Below are 22,397 nucleotides of genomic sequence, written 5' to 3' on the forward strand. Positions count from 1 at the left end.
GCTGACTATGAAGTTGTGCTTCAGGAGTCCCTGGTCCATTCACAACAGCTCTAGCCTGCATCAGTACCAGAAAAGTTCTTCAGCCATAGCTTCCCAAATACCCTGCTTTTAGCTGCATTTGAGGCAATCAGGTTGGCTTGCAAAGCTTATAGCAATAATCCTCAACAAGGTCTCAGAAAAGAGCATCTTCCCTTACCGCTTAGTGAAAAAATATGATCAATGGAAATTAATGATGGTTTTGATGTTATCTTGAATTTTATATGTCAACATGTTTTAGAAATTTTTCATCTATGTACATCAGGGAGATTAGTCTGTAAATTTACTTTATTGTTATCTGGTTTGGAATCACTGAAATGCTGGATTAATCAATAGATTGGAAGCCAATTAATAGTGAAATTATAGAAGTCTGTTTGGAAGTTCCTAAAATACTAAAAAAGAACTACCATTTGACACAGCTAATCTACTTCTGGGCCTATACCCTGTGAACTCCATATACTTCCACAGAGATATATGCAAATCCATTTTTACTGATGCTGTATTTATTATATCGAGGAAATTCAGCCCAGCTATATATCCATAAACAGATAAATCCATAATCAAATGTGTTTTCATATATAAAATAGACTATTATTGAACTACAGTGATAGAAGAAATCACAAAAAGTGTAGGAAGTTTGATGGACTTTTAATGAATAGTATTAAACCAGGTAACACCAACTCAAAAAGAAACTCACGTCATCTACTTCATACGCAGATCTTATCCTATATGGTTCAAATGTTTACATGTAAGTAGGTAAGTTTAACTTTATTATGACACTTAGAAAGGAGACCCAAAAAGGTAATGTCAGGTAAAGTGGCAGTAAGGTAGTTATGTGAGAGTATATCAAGTTAGTTATTTTTCTGTCTTCAACTCTGCCAATTTCTTATTCTGCAGTGGATAAAGGCATAAAAATAGACTTGATAGTGACGGTGTAAAATCCTAAGCGAAGCTCTATGGCTACAGTATAGCTATTCTAACTGTATAAAACTAAATTGAAATATAAAGAAATTGGGTCTGAGCAAGTGTTCATTTGAGTGACTATCTCATCGTAGCTCTTTTATTCGTGAGTTCATTATAATACAGTGATTTTTGGTTGTAAGCCTAGCCTTTAATGGCTGAACCAGGACCCCAAGGAAGACACAGGGATTGCCCAATGACAGAGAAATGGAAGAACAAGGGAATCCGTGGCTGATATGTAAAATTAAATTAAATTATAAAATAAAATAAAAACAATACAGTGATTTTAGTTTAAAATAAAATGGTATCACAACTTATCCAAAGATATAGGAATGGCTAAGCTATGGCCACCAGTCAATGTAGTACATCACACAGATGGACTAAAAGATGGAAATCACAAAATATTCTTTCTTTTTTATTAAAAAATAGTTTGTTTTCTTATACACTATATCCTGATTACAGCTTCTCTTCACTCTACCATCTCCCCTTCCAATCTGATCCACTTCCTTTCTGTCATTTGAAAAGAACAGTCTTCAGATATATAACAAAAAAAGGACAAGACAAAATATGAGATAAAATATATCACGTCGAGGTTGGACAAAACAAACACACTCATTCATATACTCAGGAGGCCCATAAATACGCTAAACTGAAAGCTATAATTTCTATGCAGTGGACTAGATGGAGATGTGTGCAGTCCCTATGCTTGTGGCTTCCATGTCAGTGAGTCCATAGAGTTTTGCTCAGTTGGTACAGAGGGCCTTGTTCTCCTGATGTCATGCATCCCATGTGGCCCTTACACTCTTCCTCCCTTTGCTCCCATGGTGTTGTCTGAACAATGAGGGAATTGATTTGATGGAAACATCCCATTTGCCATCCCTGATGTCAGAAATACCTTTAACAAAACCCAACATTCCTTTCCCATAAATGCCATGAAGTGTCAAGAGATACACCAATAAAACTGTGGTGATATGTTGCATATCAAACAAAATTTGCCTGAGGATCAGAAGACAGAGGCAGCCACTAGATTAAACATAGAGGCCAGACAGTGGTGGCACACACCTTTAATCCTAGTATTCAGGAGGCAGAGATTCATCAGGATCTTTGTGAGTTCAAAACCACCCTTGACTACATGAGTTTGATTCAGTGTAGCAGAGAAACAGAACCAGGAAGTTATTGCACCTACTTTTAATTTCAGTAATTGGGAGTCACATGCTTTTAATACCAGTTCTTAAAATCTCATGCATTTGCTACCAGTATTTGGGAAGCACACACACCATTAATCCCAGCACTAGGGAGGAAGTGAAATGGCTGGGCAGAGAAAGGCCAATAAGGCATAAGGAGACAGGAACTAGACTCAGAGGCATTCAGTCAAAGGCTACGTGGAGATAGTATCTGGCCTTCCATTTGGCCTGAGGATTGGGTAATGGTGAGAAGTTTATCTAGTGGTTGGTTCCATTGTCTCTCTGATCTTTCAGCATTTACTCCAATGTCTGGCTCCAGATATTTATCATAAGACCATTTAGGATTTGTGCAATATAATACCTCAGCATAATAAAGGCTACATACTACAAACCTGCACCAAGAGTTAGGATCCAACAATATTATACACAAGAGTTACAGGCTTACTGAACACCTCCAGTTATACTTAATCTTCAAAAGTGTCCACAATATTTGTAAATAGTTCCAGAGTTGGGGTATATCCTATAAAACCCAAGTCTTTCAAAATCATTTTCTATTTGAACCATATCAATAAAAGGAACCAGTTGGGGGAACAATAAAGATATGAGGAGGGAAGAAAAATGAGCGCAAATCCTGAAGAGAACCAGGGAATACAGGACAGTTGTATAAATGAGTTTATAAAGTGCTCTCCAAAACTGAACAAGACTCTAGGTGTCAAGAGTATGCATTAGTGTCATAGAGGAGTTGAAAATGCCTAAAAATTGAGAGGTAAAGTATTTGGAGTTGAATACAGAGGACCTAGTGTCTATTCTAAAATATTTTGATTGGGAGGAGGCATAGAACAAGAGGATAGAAAACACAGATGATTGACAATAGACTGGAGGCTGATAAGGTTACTGCAAAGGAACATAAACTAATGCAAACACAGAACCACTCTAAGACTTTTCAGGGTAGAAAGGGATGCCATGATACTAGTGAGGTATGATGAGGTGCAGTGCATTTCTGAAATTCACAGTGGTAGAAAGATGGTGGTTCCGACAATGCTTTCACAATGACCCTGTAAAGCCTCTGAACCCTTTTCTGATCTTAGATATTGGTCTCTAGTACAAAGCACTCACCATGCCTCACCATGCCTAATCACATTTACTCTGAATCCATTCTTATCCATGCCCAATTTTAAAACAGTAACAGCTATCAACGTGTCTAGGCGACTTCCAGTTGCTAAATTTAAAACTTTATGTCATAATGTCTGAACCTGTCTTTGGAAATGATCGTAAATAATGAGACTCATTATTTTGTGTAATTAATATGCTATAATAAAGAAGATCTACCATTAGAGGGGTGCCATCCTATCCTCAATTTGACCCTTGTTGCCCAGATGTCTTTCAAATTCATAATCTCTTTCACTTTAAATATGTATGTAATATTAAGCATATATAATGATATATTTTGAATTATTAAAAAATAAGTATATAATAAGATATATTACATACATTAATTTTTATGATAATTACCATTGTATGCATATGTGTACTCTTCTATACTCATTTAGTGTTGGTCCAATGTACATAATTTTAGAACTGACTACATAGTATTGTATAACCAATCCCTAGGGAAGACAAGGTCTCCCTTTATGTGCATTCATTAATTACTTGTAGCTTTCCATCCAGATGTAGAGAATTCTCAGATTTCCCATTCATGTTGGCATCTCAGATAGTGCTGCCACTATTCAGGACTTATTTAGAAAATCATTTTCTTGTAATTTCATGAATCAACTTCAGGCCGGCTCAAAAGGAGAGAATCCATTCCTGCCTGGGACTGTAAACTTTGCACAATAGTCTAATGGCTGGTGAGAGCATCAACCTAGAAGAGAACTTACTATTTCCAACTTCTTAAATCAATATAATTTAAAATTGCATTTTTTGTACTTATTCTGATACCCAGAGGTAAGAGTAGGTCTCAGCCCTTATCAGCAAAGAAGCTTCCATTGGTAGTAAATAGAGACCATTACAGATGTCCACAACTGATCAACATGAAGAGAACAACTGACAATAAGGTGCTGAGCCACCAATTTAATGAATCTACAAGACATGTACTACAACTATGTATCAAAGAACAACTTGCAAGAAGTGGAAATGTAGAATTCACGGGCTAGTACATATGCTGAGAAATGATATCATCTCTATATAACATGTAAGCAAAATAGATAGGCCCTTTCTACCTACCTTCACATTTCCTTTATTTACTTCCACATTTCAATCCATATATGACAATCATAGGACAGCTTGTACACGAGAGTAAACATATGTTGTTTTTCGAAACTAAATCCATTTTGCTTCAGATTTGTTCTTTAATATTTTTTTCCACAAATCAATAAAATTCACACACACACACACACACACACACACACACACACACACACGCACGCACATGCACACACACACAATGTATCATTGATTAAGATGCATGCTCTTAAAGCTCTTCATTGCTATGATGCATACAGTTCCAATGCTGACATTTCTTATTGGCTAAGATCACGTTGAAAAAAATGGTAATTGTTTACAATTGTTTACATCCATCTTTAGGTATTATAGGAATGATAAGATGACACAATAAAAGAATAGAAAAAGGGCAGGCAATATAAATATAAATATTGGAAATCTCTGAATTGTAATGTGTTGTTTCATATTAACAAGTGCAGCAGAGCACAGAAACTGAGGTGTAGTGCCTGATGAGCAGAAAAGAACAAAATGCTGTAAAAAATGGAGCTGATTGTGCAATGTCAATGACCAGCCACCTAGTGATTCCATTTCCAAAAGTTAAACACATGGGTAAGATGTCAGATATTGTATGAAAGATCACAAAACTGTTCACTGGGAGAAGGCTGGTTTGGGTGTCTCTGATGTCAGGAGAAAACTTAGGACACAGAACTCTATACATGTGTTGGAACCTCTGATTGTGCTTCTGCAATGTAAGCACCATGTAACCACTGGCCCACATCATGATTCCCAAACACGTGACATTAGAGGAGCCCAATAATGTTACATGAAAGGTGTAGATTAGATTTTCAGTTTGGGCACAGCACAGCACAGGAAATCTCTACACTCAGTGCTTTTCTTTCTATCCCTAATGTCTGCCAACATCAGAGGAATGTATCCATAATGATTAGTACCAGGGACCAGCATAGGATGACAGAAAGTCCAATGATCTTGGGGGCTGTGGCTTTAAAATGTTTGTACTCAACATTCCTTGGAGTGATCATGCTAGACTAGAAGAAACTTAAGAGGGATGTGGCCATTCTGTGGAAATAAAAACAAGTTAACATACAATGTGATATAGAATATGCATCCAACAAAACACAGCATTGTCTGAGGGATTACTTCATGCAGAAGAACAACGAAGTTAGCCCCAGTCATGTATTTGACAATTCAGTCGATAGCCTTGACCCTGACAACAGAGAATTCATCCATGATAATACAGCAAAGCAAGGCTTGCTGGGTGGTGGTGGTGCATGCCTTTAATCCCAGCATTCGGGGGGCAGAGCCAGGCAGATCTCTGTGAGTTTGAGGCCAGCCTGGTATACAGAGTGAGATTCAGGACAGGCACAAAAACTACATAGAGAAACCCTGTCTCAAAAAATAACAAAAGCAAGGCTGAGTTCAGAGCATTTCCACTGAAGTCTGGGACAGCATGGTCAGGTCTGTGTATGACATTCTGATATACTTCTAGGATGTCACTTAATATGAGATCCAGAGATCTCTAGATAGACATGCAGTACTATCATCTTCATGCCATGATAAATACTGTGCTCCTCAGCAACAAATACATTCCATTCTTGAGGAATTAGAGAGTGTATCATTTTCATAAGAAGCTTCCTGAGATTGAAAGTGACTTGGAAGTGGTGAAATGTCAGATTTATAGTGTCCTTCACTTTGAGTTTACATATTTATAGTGCCTCACAATGAATATTTAATTTGAATTTGTTGCAGCCTTTTCCCTGATGTGAGACTGTTAATACCATCCATCATACTTTAGAAATGAGAAAGATAGATAGATAGAGAAAGAGACAGAGATAGAGATAGAGAGATAGATAGATAGAGAGAGACAGAGAGAGACAGAGAGAGAGAGAGACAGAGAGAGAGAGAGACAGAGAGAGAGAGAGAGAGAGAGAGAGAGAGAGAGAGAGAGAGAGAGAGAGAGAGGATATTAGAGAACAACTCACAAGAGTTATATCCTCTTCAACCATGTAAGCCTTTAGAATGACCAGGCGTGGAGGCAGGAACTTTTTCCCACTGAACCATCAGTCTAACTCTGAGAACACCAGATTCCACCAATAGTAAAAGTCAGACTTAGCAGGACTGAGATGACTTCCAGCAAATAAAATTAAATCATTACATTGCATGCAACACTACCTATTCATTATCTGTTAAAATACTCCTTGTTTGAATATAAAAATGTATTTTGTTCATCTGGCTGTTCTTTTCTTTCTTCCCTTTAAAAACTACATCTGTGTTTGCAAACTCTCCTGCTGTGGAACAATTCTTTTCTACCCTATGAATACGTATTACTTTCATGGGTTAATAAAAACTGACAGTTCATTGGCTGGGCAGCAAGTTAGGCAAGAAAGCCAAACTGAGATGATGGGAAGAAGAAGGGTAGAGTCAGGGGAGTTGAGAGAGACACCAGACAGCTGACATACAAGTAGGTTGCCTAAAAATGAGATAACAAGCTTTGTGCCACGTGGCAAAGCATAGATAGAAATATGGGATAATTTCAGTGTAAGTGTTAGCTAGTAACAAACATGAGCTATTGGCAGGGCATTTATAGTTCATACTCAGTTTCTGAGTTGATTATTGAGGACCATGCAGTCAGAACAGGAAATATCAATTTACACTATCCTATTGAATCTTGCGATATTTTGTAGGTCTATATCATGTATATTTAAAATACAATTACCCAAATTCATCAATGCTGATCATATAAAAATCAACTTCACCTAATATTGAATTCAATAAATGTAAAAAATTGCCCCAATATAAGAATTACAATCATGGGAACTTTTAAATGGGCTATTATGGTACATCCTATAAAAAATTAGGGACCTTTGAGTTTTATACATGCATCTTAGGCATAGTAATTAAAACCTTAAATGTATTGGAAGCAAAACTACTTCTGTAAGTATGTTAACTGTGAATCACAAAGACCAGTGTAGTCAAAGGCAATGTTTATCATTTGCTTATCACATGTCTTACACTGTTCACTTGATGGAGCCATGGGATCATGCAACTTTGAGAATGGGAATTTAAAGACCTGGTGAGATAAAGTTTTAGGACTTAATGCTCAAGTAATCCCAGAAGAAATGAAGGAAAAGATTGGGAATCATGTGGAAAAGAAACCTGAAATAAATTTACACAAAGCAGATGTGTCAGAGTTGTAAAGGAGGCATGTGAGTTAAACCATAATTAAAAGAGTCACAAGTTCTGGAAACCTTCAGAATTTGGCTTTGCCTCACTTAGGTTTATGCATAAATCACTCAGAGAGCATGGAAAGCTTACAGTATCTATTGCTACTCATATCCTTGGAGACAATAAATCAATGCATAGAACTTTAGAAGGAGAATGTGTAATTGCTTAAGCAAAAAGACATTTAATTGAACATTTCTATTTGCTAAAAATAATCCAGAAGATACTGAAAGTCACCAGAGAACAGTGTAAAAAAATAGCAAAACACAGAAAAAAATCTGGTTACAAGTAAGTAACAGAGTAAAGTAAAGTTACAGAGTGAGATCCAGGACAGGCACCAAAACTACACAGAGAAACCCTGTCTCCAATAATAATAGTAGTAATAATAATCATCATCATCATCATCATCATCATCATCATCATCATCATCATTTTTCCTTGGTCTAACACAAACTGCATACATTTAGCTCATTTTGCCTCAGAGCAAGTTCAAACTGGACTAAAGACCTTTGTAAAGAAATCATAAGTTTAAAACTCTACAGCTATGTACAAGGTCAGAATTGCAGGTGTCCTACCAAGGCTACTAACACAAAACACCCTAAGAAAACCCTGCCAATTCTTCACTTGCCAAGTCTGCTGATAAAAAGCTCTTTCTGTCACTTGGGGCACTGCACCCCCACCCTGTGGTCATGAGGCCTTGGAAATTTGGGTTACCATGGTAATGGCTCTGTACCTTTTTGTCTAGTCTAGGAATGTGCAGTGACCTTGAGGGTTTTGAAACTTTTCTCAGGATTGCAAGGAGTCTTCTATTCGAAATGTATTGACAGCCCAGCAAGAGAAGATCTAAGAATGAGAGCTGAAAAGAAGCTGTAGACTCAGAGAAACAGCAGAGCAAAGAGAAAACAGCAGAAAGATGAGGAAGCTTACTTAGAATAATAAAGGGATGGACTGAGAGAGCACAGTGTTTGTAGATTTATTCTTACCCTCAGATAAGTAGATTTCCTAGCTAGTTGTAGTTTCTTCCTTGGACTGTGGGAGAAAGCTTTTGGGGCAGGACCCTAAAGGCTTTTATTAGTATATCATAAGATGCAATTTTCTTAAAGATATCTAAAATATTAAGTTTGTTGCACTACACCTCTCAATAATGGTTGTACATTAATTCAATATTAGTTACTTTTAAATTAATTAGTTAATTAATTTTTACATGTTTGGGTGTTTTGCCTACATGTAGGTCTGTGCACCACATGCATGCTTGGTGCTCACAGAGGTCAGATAGATCATTGAAGTCCCTAGAAGTAGAGGTACAGATGACTGTGAACCACAGAGTCAATGCTGGAAATCAAATTCAAATCCTCTGGGAGAGCAGCCAGTGCTCTTAGCCACTGAGCCATCTTTCCATCCCCTATATTAATTAATGTTCTATACATCTGACAAAAATACCTAAAAGAACAACTTGATGGAAGATTTACTTGGGTTCATGCTTTCAGGGAATTCAGTACAAACTAACTTGACACACTGTGCTTGGGGAGATAATCAGAAGAGTAAGTAAGTGTGGAGGAGGAATTTCCTCAACTCATTATAGATAGGAGATTATAAGAAGCAGCACTGGGCACCAGGTATAACATCCAAAGCCACACTGACTTTGTCTTGTTCAAGCTATGAGGCAACTGCATCTTCTATATATTCTAACACTTTCCTCTGTCAGCTGACGACGAAACACTCAAAAGTGTACCTGAGGGTGATGTTTAATTTTCTTTTCTTTTTTTTTTTTTTTGTTTTTTCGAGACAGGGTTTCTCTGTGTAGCTTTGCGCCTTTCCTGGAACTCGCTTTGGAGACCAGGCTGGCCTCGAACTCACAGAGATCCGCCTGCCTCTGCCTCCCAAGTGCTGGGATTAAAGGCGTGTGCCACCACCGCCCGGCCGATGTTTAATTTTCTAAGCACAATAGGATATGACATGTTAATTGTTTTATTTACATTTATTCATGAGGGTACCAAACAGTTCTCCTTACAATGTATCATCGTAATTGTAGTTGCTAATTTCCCCCTTACAAGTGTGATCACTTGTATGATTACATTTAATGTAAGAATACACACATTATGTAACAATAATTAACTGAAAAAAAGCCCAATAATTTAAAAGTAAGCAAGGAGGGTATATTATAGGATTTGGAGGAAGAAATGGGGAGGGGTAAATGATATAATTCTATTAAAATCTCAAAAAAATATGTAAACTCATTTTTCTCACCAAAATGATTAATGCCCTGGGATACAAGTGACAGAGACACCAGGTTTCCATATAAGTCAGGATTCCCACATCAAAAGAACATTAATTTACTCCAATTTACTCTTTCTCCTAGAGATGCTGAAACCAGTGATACCAGACATTGCACAGTACCAACTTTTTCTCCTCCTCCTCCTCTTCCTTCTTCTTCTACTTCTTCTTCTTTTTCTTCTTCTCCTCCTCTTCCTCTTCCTTCTTCCTCTTCCTCTTCATCTTCTTCTCCTTTTCCTCCTCCTCTTCCTCTTGTTCTTCTTCTTCTCCTCCTCCTCTTCCTCTTCCTTCTCCTACTCCTCATTCTCCTTCAATTCTATCTCCTCCTCCTTCTCCTCCTCCTTCTCTACCTCCATCTCCTCCCCCTTATTCTTCTCTTTTACAACTTAATGAAGAGTTTATTTGCACTTATGGATCCAGAATTTTTCATGGCAGGAAAGTAAGAATGCAGTGGGCATGGGGGTTGAACTAGAAGCTGAGGGCTCACATCTTGAACTACAAGAATGAAACAGCAAGGGAAATAGAAATAGCATGGGTCTTCTATTTATTAAGAAAATGTTTTCATTCATTTTACACACCAATCAAAGATGCCCCTCTTCCCCACTCCCCACCCACAAGAAAGCAAGGGCTCCCTTGAGGAGGCACATCCAGTAGAGGCAAGTTCATGCCCTTCCCCCTACCTCAAGGCTGCACAAGTTGTCCCATTATAGGTAGTGGGCTCCAAAAAGCCTGCTCATGTACCAGGGATTGATTCTGATCCTACCGCCAGGAGGCCCCCCAGGCAGATCAAACTACACAATTGTATCACCATGCAGAGGGCCTAGTCCAGTCCCATGCAGGCTCCACAGCCATTGATCCAACTTTCATGAGTTACCACTAGTTTGGTTTGGTCATCTCTGCAGGTTTCCCCATCATGATCCTGATGCACTTGCACAAAGAATCCCACTTCTCCCTCTTTGGCTGAACTACTGGAGCTGTGCCTGGTGTTTGACTGTAGATATCTGCATCTGCTTCCATCAATCATTGGAGAAAAGCTCTGTGACGACAGTTAGGGCATTCACAGTCTGATCACTGGGGTAAGCCAGTTCTGTTCAGGTACCCTCTCCACTATTTCTAATAGTCCAAACTGGGGTCATCCTTGAGGATTTCTGGCAATTCCTTAGCACCAGGTTTCTCTCTATCCCCATGATATCTCCTTCTATCATAGTATCTCTTTCATTTCTTCCCTACTCCATCTCTGTTTCAGCTCAACCATCCCATTCCCTTATGTTCCCATCTCCTATCCCCTACTCTCCATTGCCCACCCCTCATCCCCAATTTACTCACGGAGATCTCATCTATTTTGCCTTCCCAGGGTGATCCATTCATCTCTTTTTGAGTCTTCCTTGTTAGCTAGCTTCTCTGGAGTTGTGGTTTGTTGTCTAGTTATCCTTTGATTTACATCTAGTATCCACTTATGAGTGGATACATACCATGTTTGTCCGTTTGAGTCTGGGTTACCACACTCAGGATGACATTTTCTAGTTCCATCCATTTGCCTGCAAATTTTATGATGTCATTTTTTCTTTGCTGAGTAGTACTCCATTATGTATATGTACTACATTTTCTTAATCCATTCTTCAGATGAAGCACATCAAGGTTGTTTCTGGGTTCTGGCTGTTATGAACAATGCTGCTATGAACATAGTTGAGCCTGTGTCACTGTGGTGTGATTGAGCATTCCTTGGGTATATGCCCAAGAGTGGTATAGCTGGGCCTTGAGGAAGATTGATTCCCAATATTCTGAGAAACCACCACACTGATTTCCAAAGTGGCTGTACACAAGTTTGCACTCCCATTAACAGTGAAGGAGTGTTCCCCTTACTCCACATCCTCTCCAAACTAAACTGTCTGCAGTGCTTTTGATCTTAGCCATTCTGAAAGATGAAAGATGGTATCTTAATCACTGGTCATTAATATCCCTTAATATCAATGGACTTAATTCACCTATAAAAAGACACAGAATAACAGATTGGACATGAAATTAAGACCCATCCTTTTGTTGCATATAAGAAAGATACCTCAAATTCAAAGACAGACACTACTTCAGAGTAAAAGCCTGGGAAAAGACTTTCCATTCAAATGGAATTAAGAAGCAAGCTGTTGTAGCTATTCTAATATCTAACAAAATAGACTTCAAACTAAAATCAGTCAAAAGAGATTGTGAAGAACATTACATACTCATCACAGGAAAGATCCACCAAGACGAAGTTTCAATTCTGATCATTTATGCCTCAAATATAAGGGCACCCACATATGTAAAAGAAACATTACTAAAGCTTGAACCACATATAAAACCCCACACATTAATAGTGGGACATTTTAACACTCCACTCTCACTACTGGACAGATTTTCCAGATAGAAACTTCACAGAGAATAAGTGACCTAACAGGTGTTATGATGGAGGTGGACTTAATTGATATGTATAGAACATTCCACTCATAAATCACTCAGGGAGCATGGAGGGCTTATGGTTTCTACTGTTACTTAGGTCCATTAAGACAATAAATCAATGTCTTGAGGTGCAGAAGGATAATGTGAATTTGCCCATCCAAAAACACTTTGAATTGAACATTTTTATTTCCTAAAAGACTCCAGAAGTTATTGAAAGTAACAGAACAGTGTAATAAAAATAGCAAAACACTGCCCAAATCTGGTTTCAATTAAAAGCTGTATTTTTTTCCTACATTGGCAGCTTAATTTCACTGGTTTGTCCTTGATTTATCTATCTCTTTCCTTCATCTACTTCCCTCCCCTCTATTCCATTCCCTCCCTGCCACCATCTCTCCTTTCCTCTATACTGTTTTTGTCCTCCCCCTCTCCTCTTTTCTTATTCTTCTCTCCTCTTTTCTTCTCTCCTCACTTCCCTTACATTTTTTATTCCTTCTCTCTACTCTTCTCCCTTTGCCTCATCACCTTTCCAATTCTCCTGCTCTCCTCACCACATCCCTTCTGTCTTTCTATCTCCTCTCTTCTACTCTACTTCCTTTTATTCATATCTCCCTTTTCCTGCTCCTTTTCCCTCCTCTCCTCTCCTCTTCTCTTCAGCGGCATGAATGTTTAGTGTAGATGCACTACTGGTAGCTGCTTATACCCTATAACACTTGTATCACAGTGTTGGAAGAGCAAGATACTCGTGCACAGCATGCTCATAGTTTAGGAAGCAGGATCTGTTTTCTAGCAACCTTTAATGACAGTGATCCCTAGCAACCGGCAGGGCATCTTCCAGTATTACGAATGCCTGCTGATGGAAACGTTCTTCCTGGCTCTATCTCAACCTAACTCCTCAGTTCTGCTGGGTAACTTGGTAGTTAAATGAAAGAGGATTTAATACAGAATTCTGACCCAAAACTTCCATCCAGCAAACTAAGCACCCCTTTGATCAAAATGACAAGTACTTGAATCATTAATGACAATTTCCCTATTTTTTGTGAAAATTTGTAACAATATTATTATTCCAATTTTGGTCTAAATAGAATAAAAGGTAAGTGAGTACCACTAAAATGAAAGGCTCCACACAAGTTGTGTTGTTTTTAGTTGGGACATGTATTGGACTCTCATGCCAGCAACTGTCAATCACACACAAGAGCACCTTGCTTTTGTCACTGCCAGTATGTGCCACTCCTTAGAATGCTTTTAAGTGTCTGTACATTCAGAAGATGGTGCAGACTCCCTGTGGATAGCAATCTCTAACAAAGAGGCTTCCCTTTGCTCTCATTCAAACATTTTCCTTGCCAGTCTTCATTTTATAAATTTTAAATTTTGATGTTTCACGCAGGCTTTCTCTTTGTAGCAGATGCTTGCCTTACACACAGTATATAAACTTGGCTGGGCCCAATCAACTGCATTTCTTATGTAGGTGATCTCAGCTACTGAGAGTTCAAAGATGCAATGACCATGGTATTCTTGGAAAATCTGTTCCACCTCTTTCCTTTTCTTCTTTCTTTCTTTCTTTCTTTCTTTCTTTCTTTCTTTCTTTCTTTCTTTCTTTCTGTCTTTCTTTCTTTCTCTCTCACTCTTTCTTTCTTTCCTTCCTTTCTTCCTTCCTCTTTCCACCTCTCTCTCTTTCTCTCTCTCTTTCTCTTTCTCTCTCTTTCTCTTTTTCTTCTTGTTCTGTTTCTGCTTATTCTTCTTCCATGATGTTGCATGAACCTTAGAGAGATGATAGTTTAAAGAGAAAAAAGGAGCTGATGGGAATGTGGACTTGGCATCTAACATTGACAGTGTGAAAAAGAAAGAGTACATGTCTGGTCAGTGCTAATGAGCTTCTCCTAGGAGCCAAAATCTTGGAACATTTGAAAAATTAGACAGAGATGAGGAAGGGAATTGAAAGTCATAGACTTTCATAGGTTTCAAAAAGGAAATCCATGTGAGAAACTGTAACGTCACTACTCACACTTCCTTGGGATAAATGCTGCACCATGGAGATGTTGCATATGAAATAAGGCTGAACCATGTAAGGAACTGTCATTAGGAACATTGATGATTATTTGTGGTAAGACATTCATGAATATGAGATAATGGAAAGCAATGAAGGAAATGCATTGCTGGCAAGACGGGGCATGAGAGAGATGGCATTTGATGAACAGTTCAACACGTTAGATAGGAAATAAGAGAGATGTTAACTCAAGTGGAACCATAATATTGCTTCATTAGATCTGTATGTGGATTGGTTTTGTAAAAAGCTAAGGCATTTTGCATCAAACTGTGCTTCATAGAGGAAAATGAGAGGAAGTCTATCTTTGTTACTACTATAAGAAACACCATGACCATGGCAACTTTTTTTTTAAATTTTTTTAAATTTTTATTTTGCAATACAATTCAGTTCTACATGTCAGCCACGGATTCCCTTGTTCTCCCCCCTCCCGCCCCCCTCACCTTCTCCCCAGCCCACCCCCCATTCCCACCTCCTCCAGGGCAAAGCCTACCCCATGGACTGAGATCAACCTGGTAAACTCAGTCCAGGTAGGTCCAGAACCCTCCTCCCAGGCCAAGCCAAGCGATCCTGCATAGGCCCCAGGTTTCAAACAGCTGACTCATGCAATGAGCACAGGACCCGGTCCCACTGCCTGGATGCCTCCCAAACAGATCAAGCCAATCAACTGTCTCACCCATTCAGAGGGCCTGATCCAGTTGGTGACCCCTCAGCCATTGGTTCATAGTTCATGTGTTTCCATCCGTTTGGCTATTTGTCCCTGTGCTTTATCCAACCTTGGTCTCAACAATTCTCGCTCATATAAACCCTCCTCATTCTCGATAATTGGACTCCCAGAGATCCACCCAGGGCCTATCCATGGATCTCTGCATCCAGATCCCTCAGTAGTTGGATGAGGTTTCTAGCACAACAATTAGGGTGTTTGGCCATCCCATCACCAGAGTATGTCAATTCGGGCTGTATCTTGACCATTTTAAAGCCACAGCCCCCAAGATCATTGGACTTGGGCCCCAGGTTTCAAACAGCTGACTCATGCAATGAGCACAGGACCCGGTCCCACAGCCTGGATGCCTCCCAAACAGATCAAGCCCAACTGGATCAGGCTCTCTGAATGAGTGAGACAGTTGATTGGCTTGACCATGGTAACTTTTATAGATGAAAACATATAATTGAGGAGGCTTACTTACAGTTTCAGAGGTTCAGTCCATTATCATCATGGTGGTAAATATAGTGGCATGCAGTCAGATGTGGTTCTGGGCTGAGAGTCCTACATCTTGACCCAGATGCAACAGGAAGTCAACTGTCACACTGAAGGAAGCTTGGGAAAAGACCACAAAGGTCACCTTCACAGTGGCACACTTCCTCAAACAAGGACACACCTCCTAATAGTGCTACTCCCTTTTGGGGGCATTTTCTTTCAAACTACCACAAAGCCTAATCAGTGTTGGTGTGTCTTTAAAAGGCTTTAAACCTGGAGCTATAGACCACTAAATGAGTTAAAGCAGGGAGAAGTTAAGGTGAGAACCACAATGTTTGCTTCAGGACTGAGCAATTTCCCCTTCAGAGTATGATATATACATTTCTCTCTGTCAGAAGAATATTCTGGGGCTAGAAATTGTTTATCTGAATCAGTGCCCTTTTTTTATCCAGTTATTGTCATTGGAGAAGCAGAAGAAAGCTTCACCTCTATGCAAGAGACTCTCATGTATGTGGAGACTCATTTTGTGTCAGGAGGTAATACAGCTGAGTCCGTCGTTTATTAGGTCAGTCTTAAGAGGGAGAGCCAGCCTTGGATTGCCACTATGTGGTAGACAGATGTAGATCTGTTCTTTGACAATGTTACAAGAGGAGGAAGCAGGATGGGTAATGTATGATAATTGTGGATTACAAAGAAGTTAGTAAGACATCTCCCATCCATGCCACTGTGTAGAACATTGCTCAGTTAATGAAAAACTGATGCAAGTAATGAGGTATACTCACACTCTGTTGGGTATTTCCCACTTGATTTTAGTATCCTCTTAGCTGATTAATCAGCAAAATAGCATGACAATTGTATTTCCTGAAGATGGATGGCTATCAGAAACACTGTCCCTACATTTTATGAAAGTTTCATTATGTAAATATTATGATAACTACTAGTTATTTTAAAAACTTGAAGAAGCATGTGAATTATGTAGATGGATGCCAAAGGGAATAAGGATAGAGAATTAGCTTACTAAAGTTTGGGACGGGGCACAGAGGGCAAAATCTTGCAAGTCTTGTGGTTGGATTCTTCTGGTAGTAAGGGTGTAGGCTGATATCTTCAAGTTTTTGGCCTCTTATTCAAGAATGAAATGGAAGTTCACACAGCAAGATAAACTCTACTTAAAACAACGTGATAGAACATGTAAGAATTCACTGCAAGACATGTTGATATAAGTGAAGATGCTAAAATGACACAATTATTGTCTGGGTCATACTTTTATGGTATTCAAAAGAATTTTAATAGGAGCCCAATTTGTGTGGTTCTCTATTTTACCTTCCTGACTTGGATTACATATGCATTATTTACAGTGTACATATTCCTTCCCAAGATTTACCTGATTTCAACCATAGTCAAGTAGAATTTTTTAGGAACATAGAGGTTTCTCCATTAAAGTTAACTTTCTAAAAGATTTATATTTTTATTGTGTTTGTATGTGTGAGTGTGCATTTGCATGCATGTAGACATGCAATTGATTGAAGGTACCTATACGTGATAGTTTGAAGGTAATTACCTCTCATAATCTCATAGGGAGTGGCACTACTAAAAGGCATGGCTTTGCTGGAGTGGGTACGGCCTTGTTGGAGGAAGTATGTCACTGTGGAGGCAGGCTTTGAGTTTTCTATGCTCGTGATACCACCCAGTGTGTCAGTCAAGTTCTCGTTGACTACAAGATGTAGGATGCTCAGCTGTTCCTCCAGCACCATATGTTCCTGTATGTCATGATGCTCCCTACCATGGTAATAATAGACTGAACCTCTAAAACTATAAGTTAGCCACCCCAATTAAATGGTTTTTTTTTTTTTTTTGGTTTTTCGAGACAGGGTTTCTTTGTGTAGCTTTGCACCTTTCCTGGAATTCACTTTGGAGACCAGGCTGGCCTCAAACTCACAGAGATCCGCCTGCCTCTGCCTCCTGAGTGCTGGGATTAAAGGCGTGCGCCACCACCGCCCGGCTTAAATGTTTTCTTTATGAGTTGCCATGGCCATGGAGTTTCCTCACAGCTAAAGATACCCTAACTAAGATACTACATATGCAGCAACCTGGGTGCTGGGAATCAAACTCTATTCCACTACAAGACCAATCTGCACCCTTAAAAATCAAGCTACATCTTCAATCCTTCTCATAAAAGTTTACTTTGAGGACAAGTTTTCCACATCAAATATGATCTTGGTTTGTTTGGTATATCAAGATGCTAAGATAAGTCACCATAGATACTGCACCTTTATTGGACAGATGAACTTTCTTCTTGCTGTCTGGCTTTCATAGTGCTAGAATTTCTGCCAACACCTCAATTTAGTTATGGGACTGTGTGTCATATTACCTATTCCAGCTGAGATGCAGGACGGGTAATATGTGTGCAATGAACTATATGCAATTAGATTTAAGACATTCCAAGTGGGAAGCAGAAAACAAAATCCGTGGCTTCAGAGTTAGCAAGGGAAGCTTTTTCTCTTCTTTTGTTAAATGGATATGATGTGCCTGTCACTATGCATTGAAGCATTTATTTTTATGGTCAGATAATAATAATACTGCTGCTTTTCCCCTTCATAGCAGGAGTATATTTTCCAGTGGGTAGTGATAACTATAGAGACTCAGAACTCTTCAAAGTTTATATTTAAAATATTTAAAGTGACTTATATGGTTTGGTTTAACATGATAATTTTATTTTCATGGCAATTATATTTGTTTATTTCCTTTAAATCTTGCTGGGTTTATACTTAAAATGTTTCTCGCCTACTAAGGACTTATAAGAATAAATTCACAACAAGTCCTTCATAACTCATCAACAGACATGGAAGTAACATGCACTTCCCTGGATCTTCTCATATAGGTCAATTTTCCTCAATATAGACAGGTTATACTTCATGTTGGTTTATTGTTTTACCAGGTGTCCCAGTTTCCATCATGTCTGACACCAGAAGCCTACCTTCCAAAGAACCTGCAATCTTATTTTCATATATTTTATATCTATACTTCTTTATTTTCAGAATATGTCTCAATATTATTTTTTTCTTTTGTTAATAATTAGTTATGTAAGCCGGGCGGTGGTGGCACACGCCTTTAATCCCAGCACTCAGGAGGCAGAGGCAGTCAGATCTCTGTGAGTTCGAGGCCAGCCTGGTTTACAGAGCAAGATCCAGGAAAGGTGCAAAGCTACACAGAGAAACCCTGTCTTGAAAAACCAAAAAAGAAATTAGTTATGTAAAATTTTATGTATTTAATTTTTTAAAAAAATTAAAACTATTTAAATTTTACTTCCCAGGAACAGCTTCTACTTCTTCCTCTCTTCCCAGGCCCTCCTCCCAGACCCCTTTCTGTCCCTACCACCCATCCACCCTCTCCTCTTAAATTTCTGTTCCAGAAAGGACAGGTCTCCCATGAATATCAACTAAACATGGCATACTGATTTTCAGTAAGACTAAACATCTGCCCATGTATTTAGGCTGGGCAAAGCAACACAGTATGAGGAGTAGGGACCTAAAAGCCAATAAAAGAGTCAAGACATCCCCTGCTCCAACTATTGGGAGCCCCACAAGAGGTCCAAGCTATACGACTGTAACATACATGCTAAGGGCCTAGGTCAGTCCCACACAGGCTCCTTGGCTATTGGTTCTGTCTATGTAAGTCTCTATTATAAGTCCTGGTTAGTTGATTCTGTGGGTTTTCCATGATGTCCATAACCTATCTGGAACCTACAATCCTTTCTCCCCCTCTTATGCAAGATTCCCCAATCTCCATCAAATGTATAGCTGTGGGTCTGTATCTGTTTCCACCAGTTGCTGGATGAAGCCTCTCTGATGACAAATGGGTGAGGCACTATAAGTATAACATCATAACATTGACATCATCCCCCCCTCAAGTTTTATGTTTGGTTCTATCCTAGGTGTCTGGGTCACCCAGTCTGTGGGTCGTAGTACTACAGATAGGGTCAGGGGTGGTCTTATTCTCTGGGCAAGGGTTTTAGGCTAGATCAGTCATTAGTTGGCCACTCTCTCAATCTATACTTCTCGACAACCATTATTCTTTGAAGTTTGTGGTTTAGAAGTCGACAATTGAGGGTTCAGTGACCCAGAATACATCTTGTTCTTGCAGAGAACCTGGGTTTCATTCCAAGCACCCACATGACAGATCACAACAGTCCATGACTCCAATCCCATGGAATATTACACCATATTCTAAACTACACCACACCAGGAATGCACATAGTACACATACATGCATGAAAGAAAAACACATAAAAATAAATAAGAAATATTCAAAAATTAGCAGTATCTGATAAGCTATATTTAATAATCCCCTATTTCTGATCAGGTCATGTCACATCTAAATACTCACATGAATGTGAAAAAAGTAGCATTTCCAAATCTCACATGGTATTTTCACAGAGATGGTATTATCCATCAGTATATGGGAAAGACAGATCCTAATCACACCCTAAATTCTGTGTTCTGTACAACACCAGCAAACTATAAGTGTGCCCCACTGTCACCACTCTCTTAGGCATCTTATGCAACTGTTCAGTTTCTCAGAATTAGTTTGGGACTCCAGTCTTCCTTTAGGATGATGGTCTAGCTAAAAAACAATGTCTATTAATTTTGTTTATACAACATACTAGTGAATGATGATCAGACCTTTACAAACCATCATAATAATCACAACAACCTCTACACCCCAAATATTGAATTAATCTAGTACTACAATATTCTGAGTTGAAACAATGGACAGCAATTGGATTCAAGACTGTGTCCCAAGAATGTTAGGAGATACTGTCCCTACAGAATGGACCTGATGTGAAGGGGTCATATTGAATATAAAATACTGTATACAGTCTATGTTTTAGAGTGCTCTGACTACACACAAATAAATTGGTTATTGATAAACTCGAGTACTGCCTGGATGAAAATCCCTGATATAGTGTCTGATGAGCAGAAAGGGTGAGAGTGCTGAGAAGCTTGCACTCATGGCCACATTGGCATTGGCCAGCCATGTATCTGTTCCATCCTGGAAAGAAAAATATACCATTAAGGTGAGAGAGGATACATAAAAAACCACAAAACTGCTCACTAGGGCAAGAATTCTTTGTGTGGCTTTGGTCTGAGGAAATGATTTAGTAGACAGAGATTTTTGGATATGCTGGACCCTCTGTTTATGTTTTAACAAGATTAACATCATGAAGCCACTGGCCCACACCATGATTCCCAAACATATAACATCATTGGAAGCCAATAAGGCTGTATATACTTTGAGAGGTTGTTTGGAAGTTTTTACTACTAAACAATACACAAATTGTCTAAATTCAGTAAGATTTCCTTTATCCCTCATGTCAGTCACTGTACTTAAGAGAAAGATATGTGTAAGTAGATACAGGGCCCAGCACAGGCCTAGGAAAGGACCAATTACCCTAGGGGCTTTGACCTTGAGCTGTGTCCACTTGGAATTACTGGGGCTGATGGTGATGGCCTGAAAGACACTCAACAGGGATGTGGAACCAAGGGATACTCCCCTGGCAACTCTATGAAAATAAAAGACAAGTTTACATGAAATATTATCTAGAGAATATGTCTGATCAAAAGCAGCCATTATCTGAGGGATTCCTTTGCAGAGAAGAACCATGATGTTAGCCAAAGTCAGATGTTTGATAATCAAGTCTGTGGGCCTCACCCTGATCCCACTGAAGTTAGAAAGAATGAGATAGCAAAGCAAAGCTAAGTTCCCAAACATGCCCAGTACAGTCTGGAATAGGAAGAAGATCCCCATGGCCAGGTCTCTGGATGCCATTGTGTCATTTTATAGGAATGTCACTCAGTATCCAATCCTGAGAACTTCAGGATAGACTATTTTCTTCATTGTACATGAAATCCATGCTAGCCAAATAACCACTACTTTACAGTCAGATATTAAGATAAAATATGTTTAAAAGTTTTTTGTTGTTATTGGTGTTGGTGGCAGGTTTTTGTTTATTTGTTTGTGTTTTTCTTTCAAGGCAGTGTTTCTCTTTGTAGTTTTGATGTCTGTCCTGGATCTTGCTCTGTAGACCAGGCTGGCCTTAAACTCACAGAGATCCTCCTGGTTCTGCCTCCCGAGTGTTGGTATTAAAGGTGTGCACCACCTCTGCCTGGCTGTTTAAGAGTTTTTAAAAACTTTAACTATGTATACATTTTTGTGTCTTCGTGTGACAATATTCACTTTAGTGCAAGTGCCTTTGGACCCAGTCAGGGTTACAGTCAGTGGCAAGCTGCTAGATGTGTATGCTGAGACTAAACTTGAGTCTTCAGTAAGAACAGTATAACTTCCTAACCCAGAAAGTCTTCTTGAGAGCCCCCAAGTTTCTAGGTGTTGGAGCAGTTACAGACACTGGCTGCTCTACCAGAGGATCTGGGTTCAATTCCCAGCATACACATGGCAACTCACAACTGTCTGAAACTCTATATCTAGGGGTTCCACACCCTCACACAGAAGTACATGCAGGCTCAAAATATTCCCAGTTGTTCCTACAAATAGACAGGACTGTAGTTAAAGACAAAGTTAGTACTGCACCTGCTGGTTTTCAGCACTTTTCACATGGCTCTACAGATGATGTGCGATTTCCAGCTCACAGCAGCCTTGTGTGGGGGCTTCTAATGATGAGACAGACAGTTATAGGATGAGTTTTGTGACACTACAGATTTCCTGGATTTTACCACTGGCAAACGGCAGACATACCACAACCAACACCATTTTGGAAAGAAAATAATGTCCTCTAGGCTGTATGTTGCAAAACTGT

At 39.1% G+C, this 22,397-nt stretch overlaps 1 protein-coding gene across 1 annotated transcript; it reads right to left on the reverse strand.

Moving 5' to 3' along the window:
- Nucleotides 1-19,896: 19,896 nt before the first annotated feature.
- On the reverse strand, nucleotides 19,897-21,412 carry LOC131902575 (vomeronasal type-1 receptor 4-like). The gene has a single exon (XM_059253600.1). It carries the CDS (start codon nucleotides 21,410-21,412, stop codon nucleotides 20,504-20,506), a length of 909 nt encoding a protein of 302 aa, XP_059109583.1. The 3' UTR covers nucleotides 19,897-20,503.
- Nucleotides 21,413-22,397: the final 985 nt, after the last annotated feature.

The sequence above is a fragment of the Peromyscus eremicus genome, chromosome 1, assembly GCF_949786415.1.
Source record: "Peromyscus eremicus chromosome 1, PerEre_H2_v1, whole genome shotgun sequence".
Classification (NCBI taxonomy): Eukaryota; Metazoa; Chordata; class Mammalia; order Rodentia; family Cricetidae; genus Peromyscus; species Peromyscus eremicus.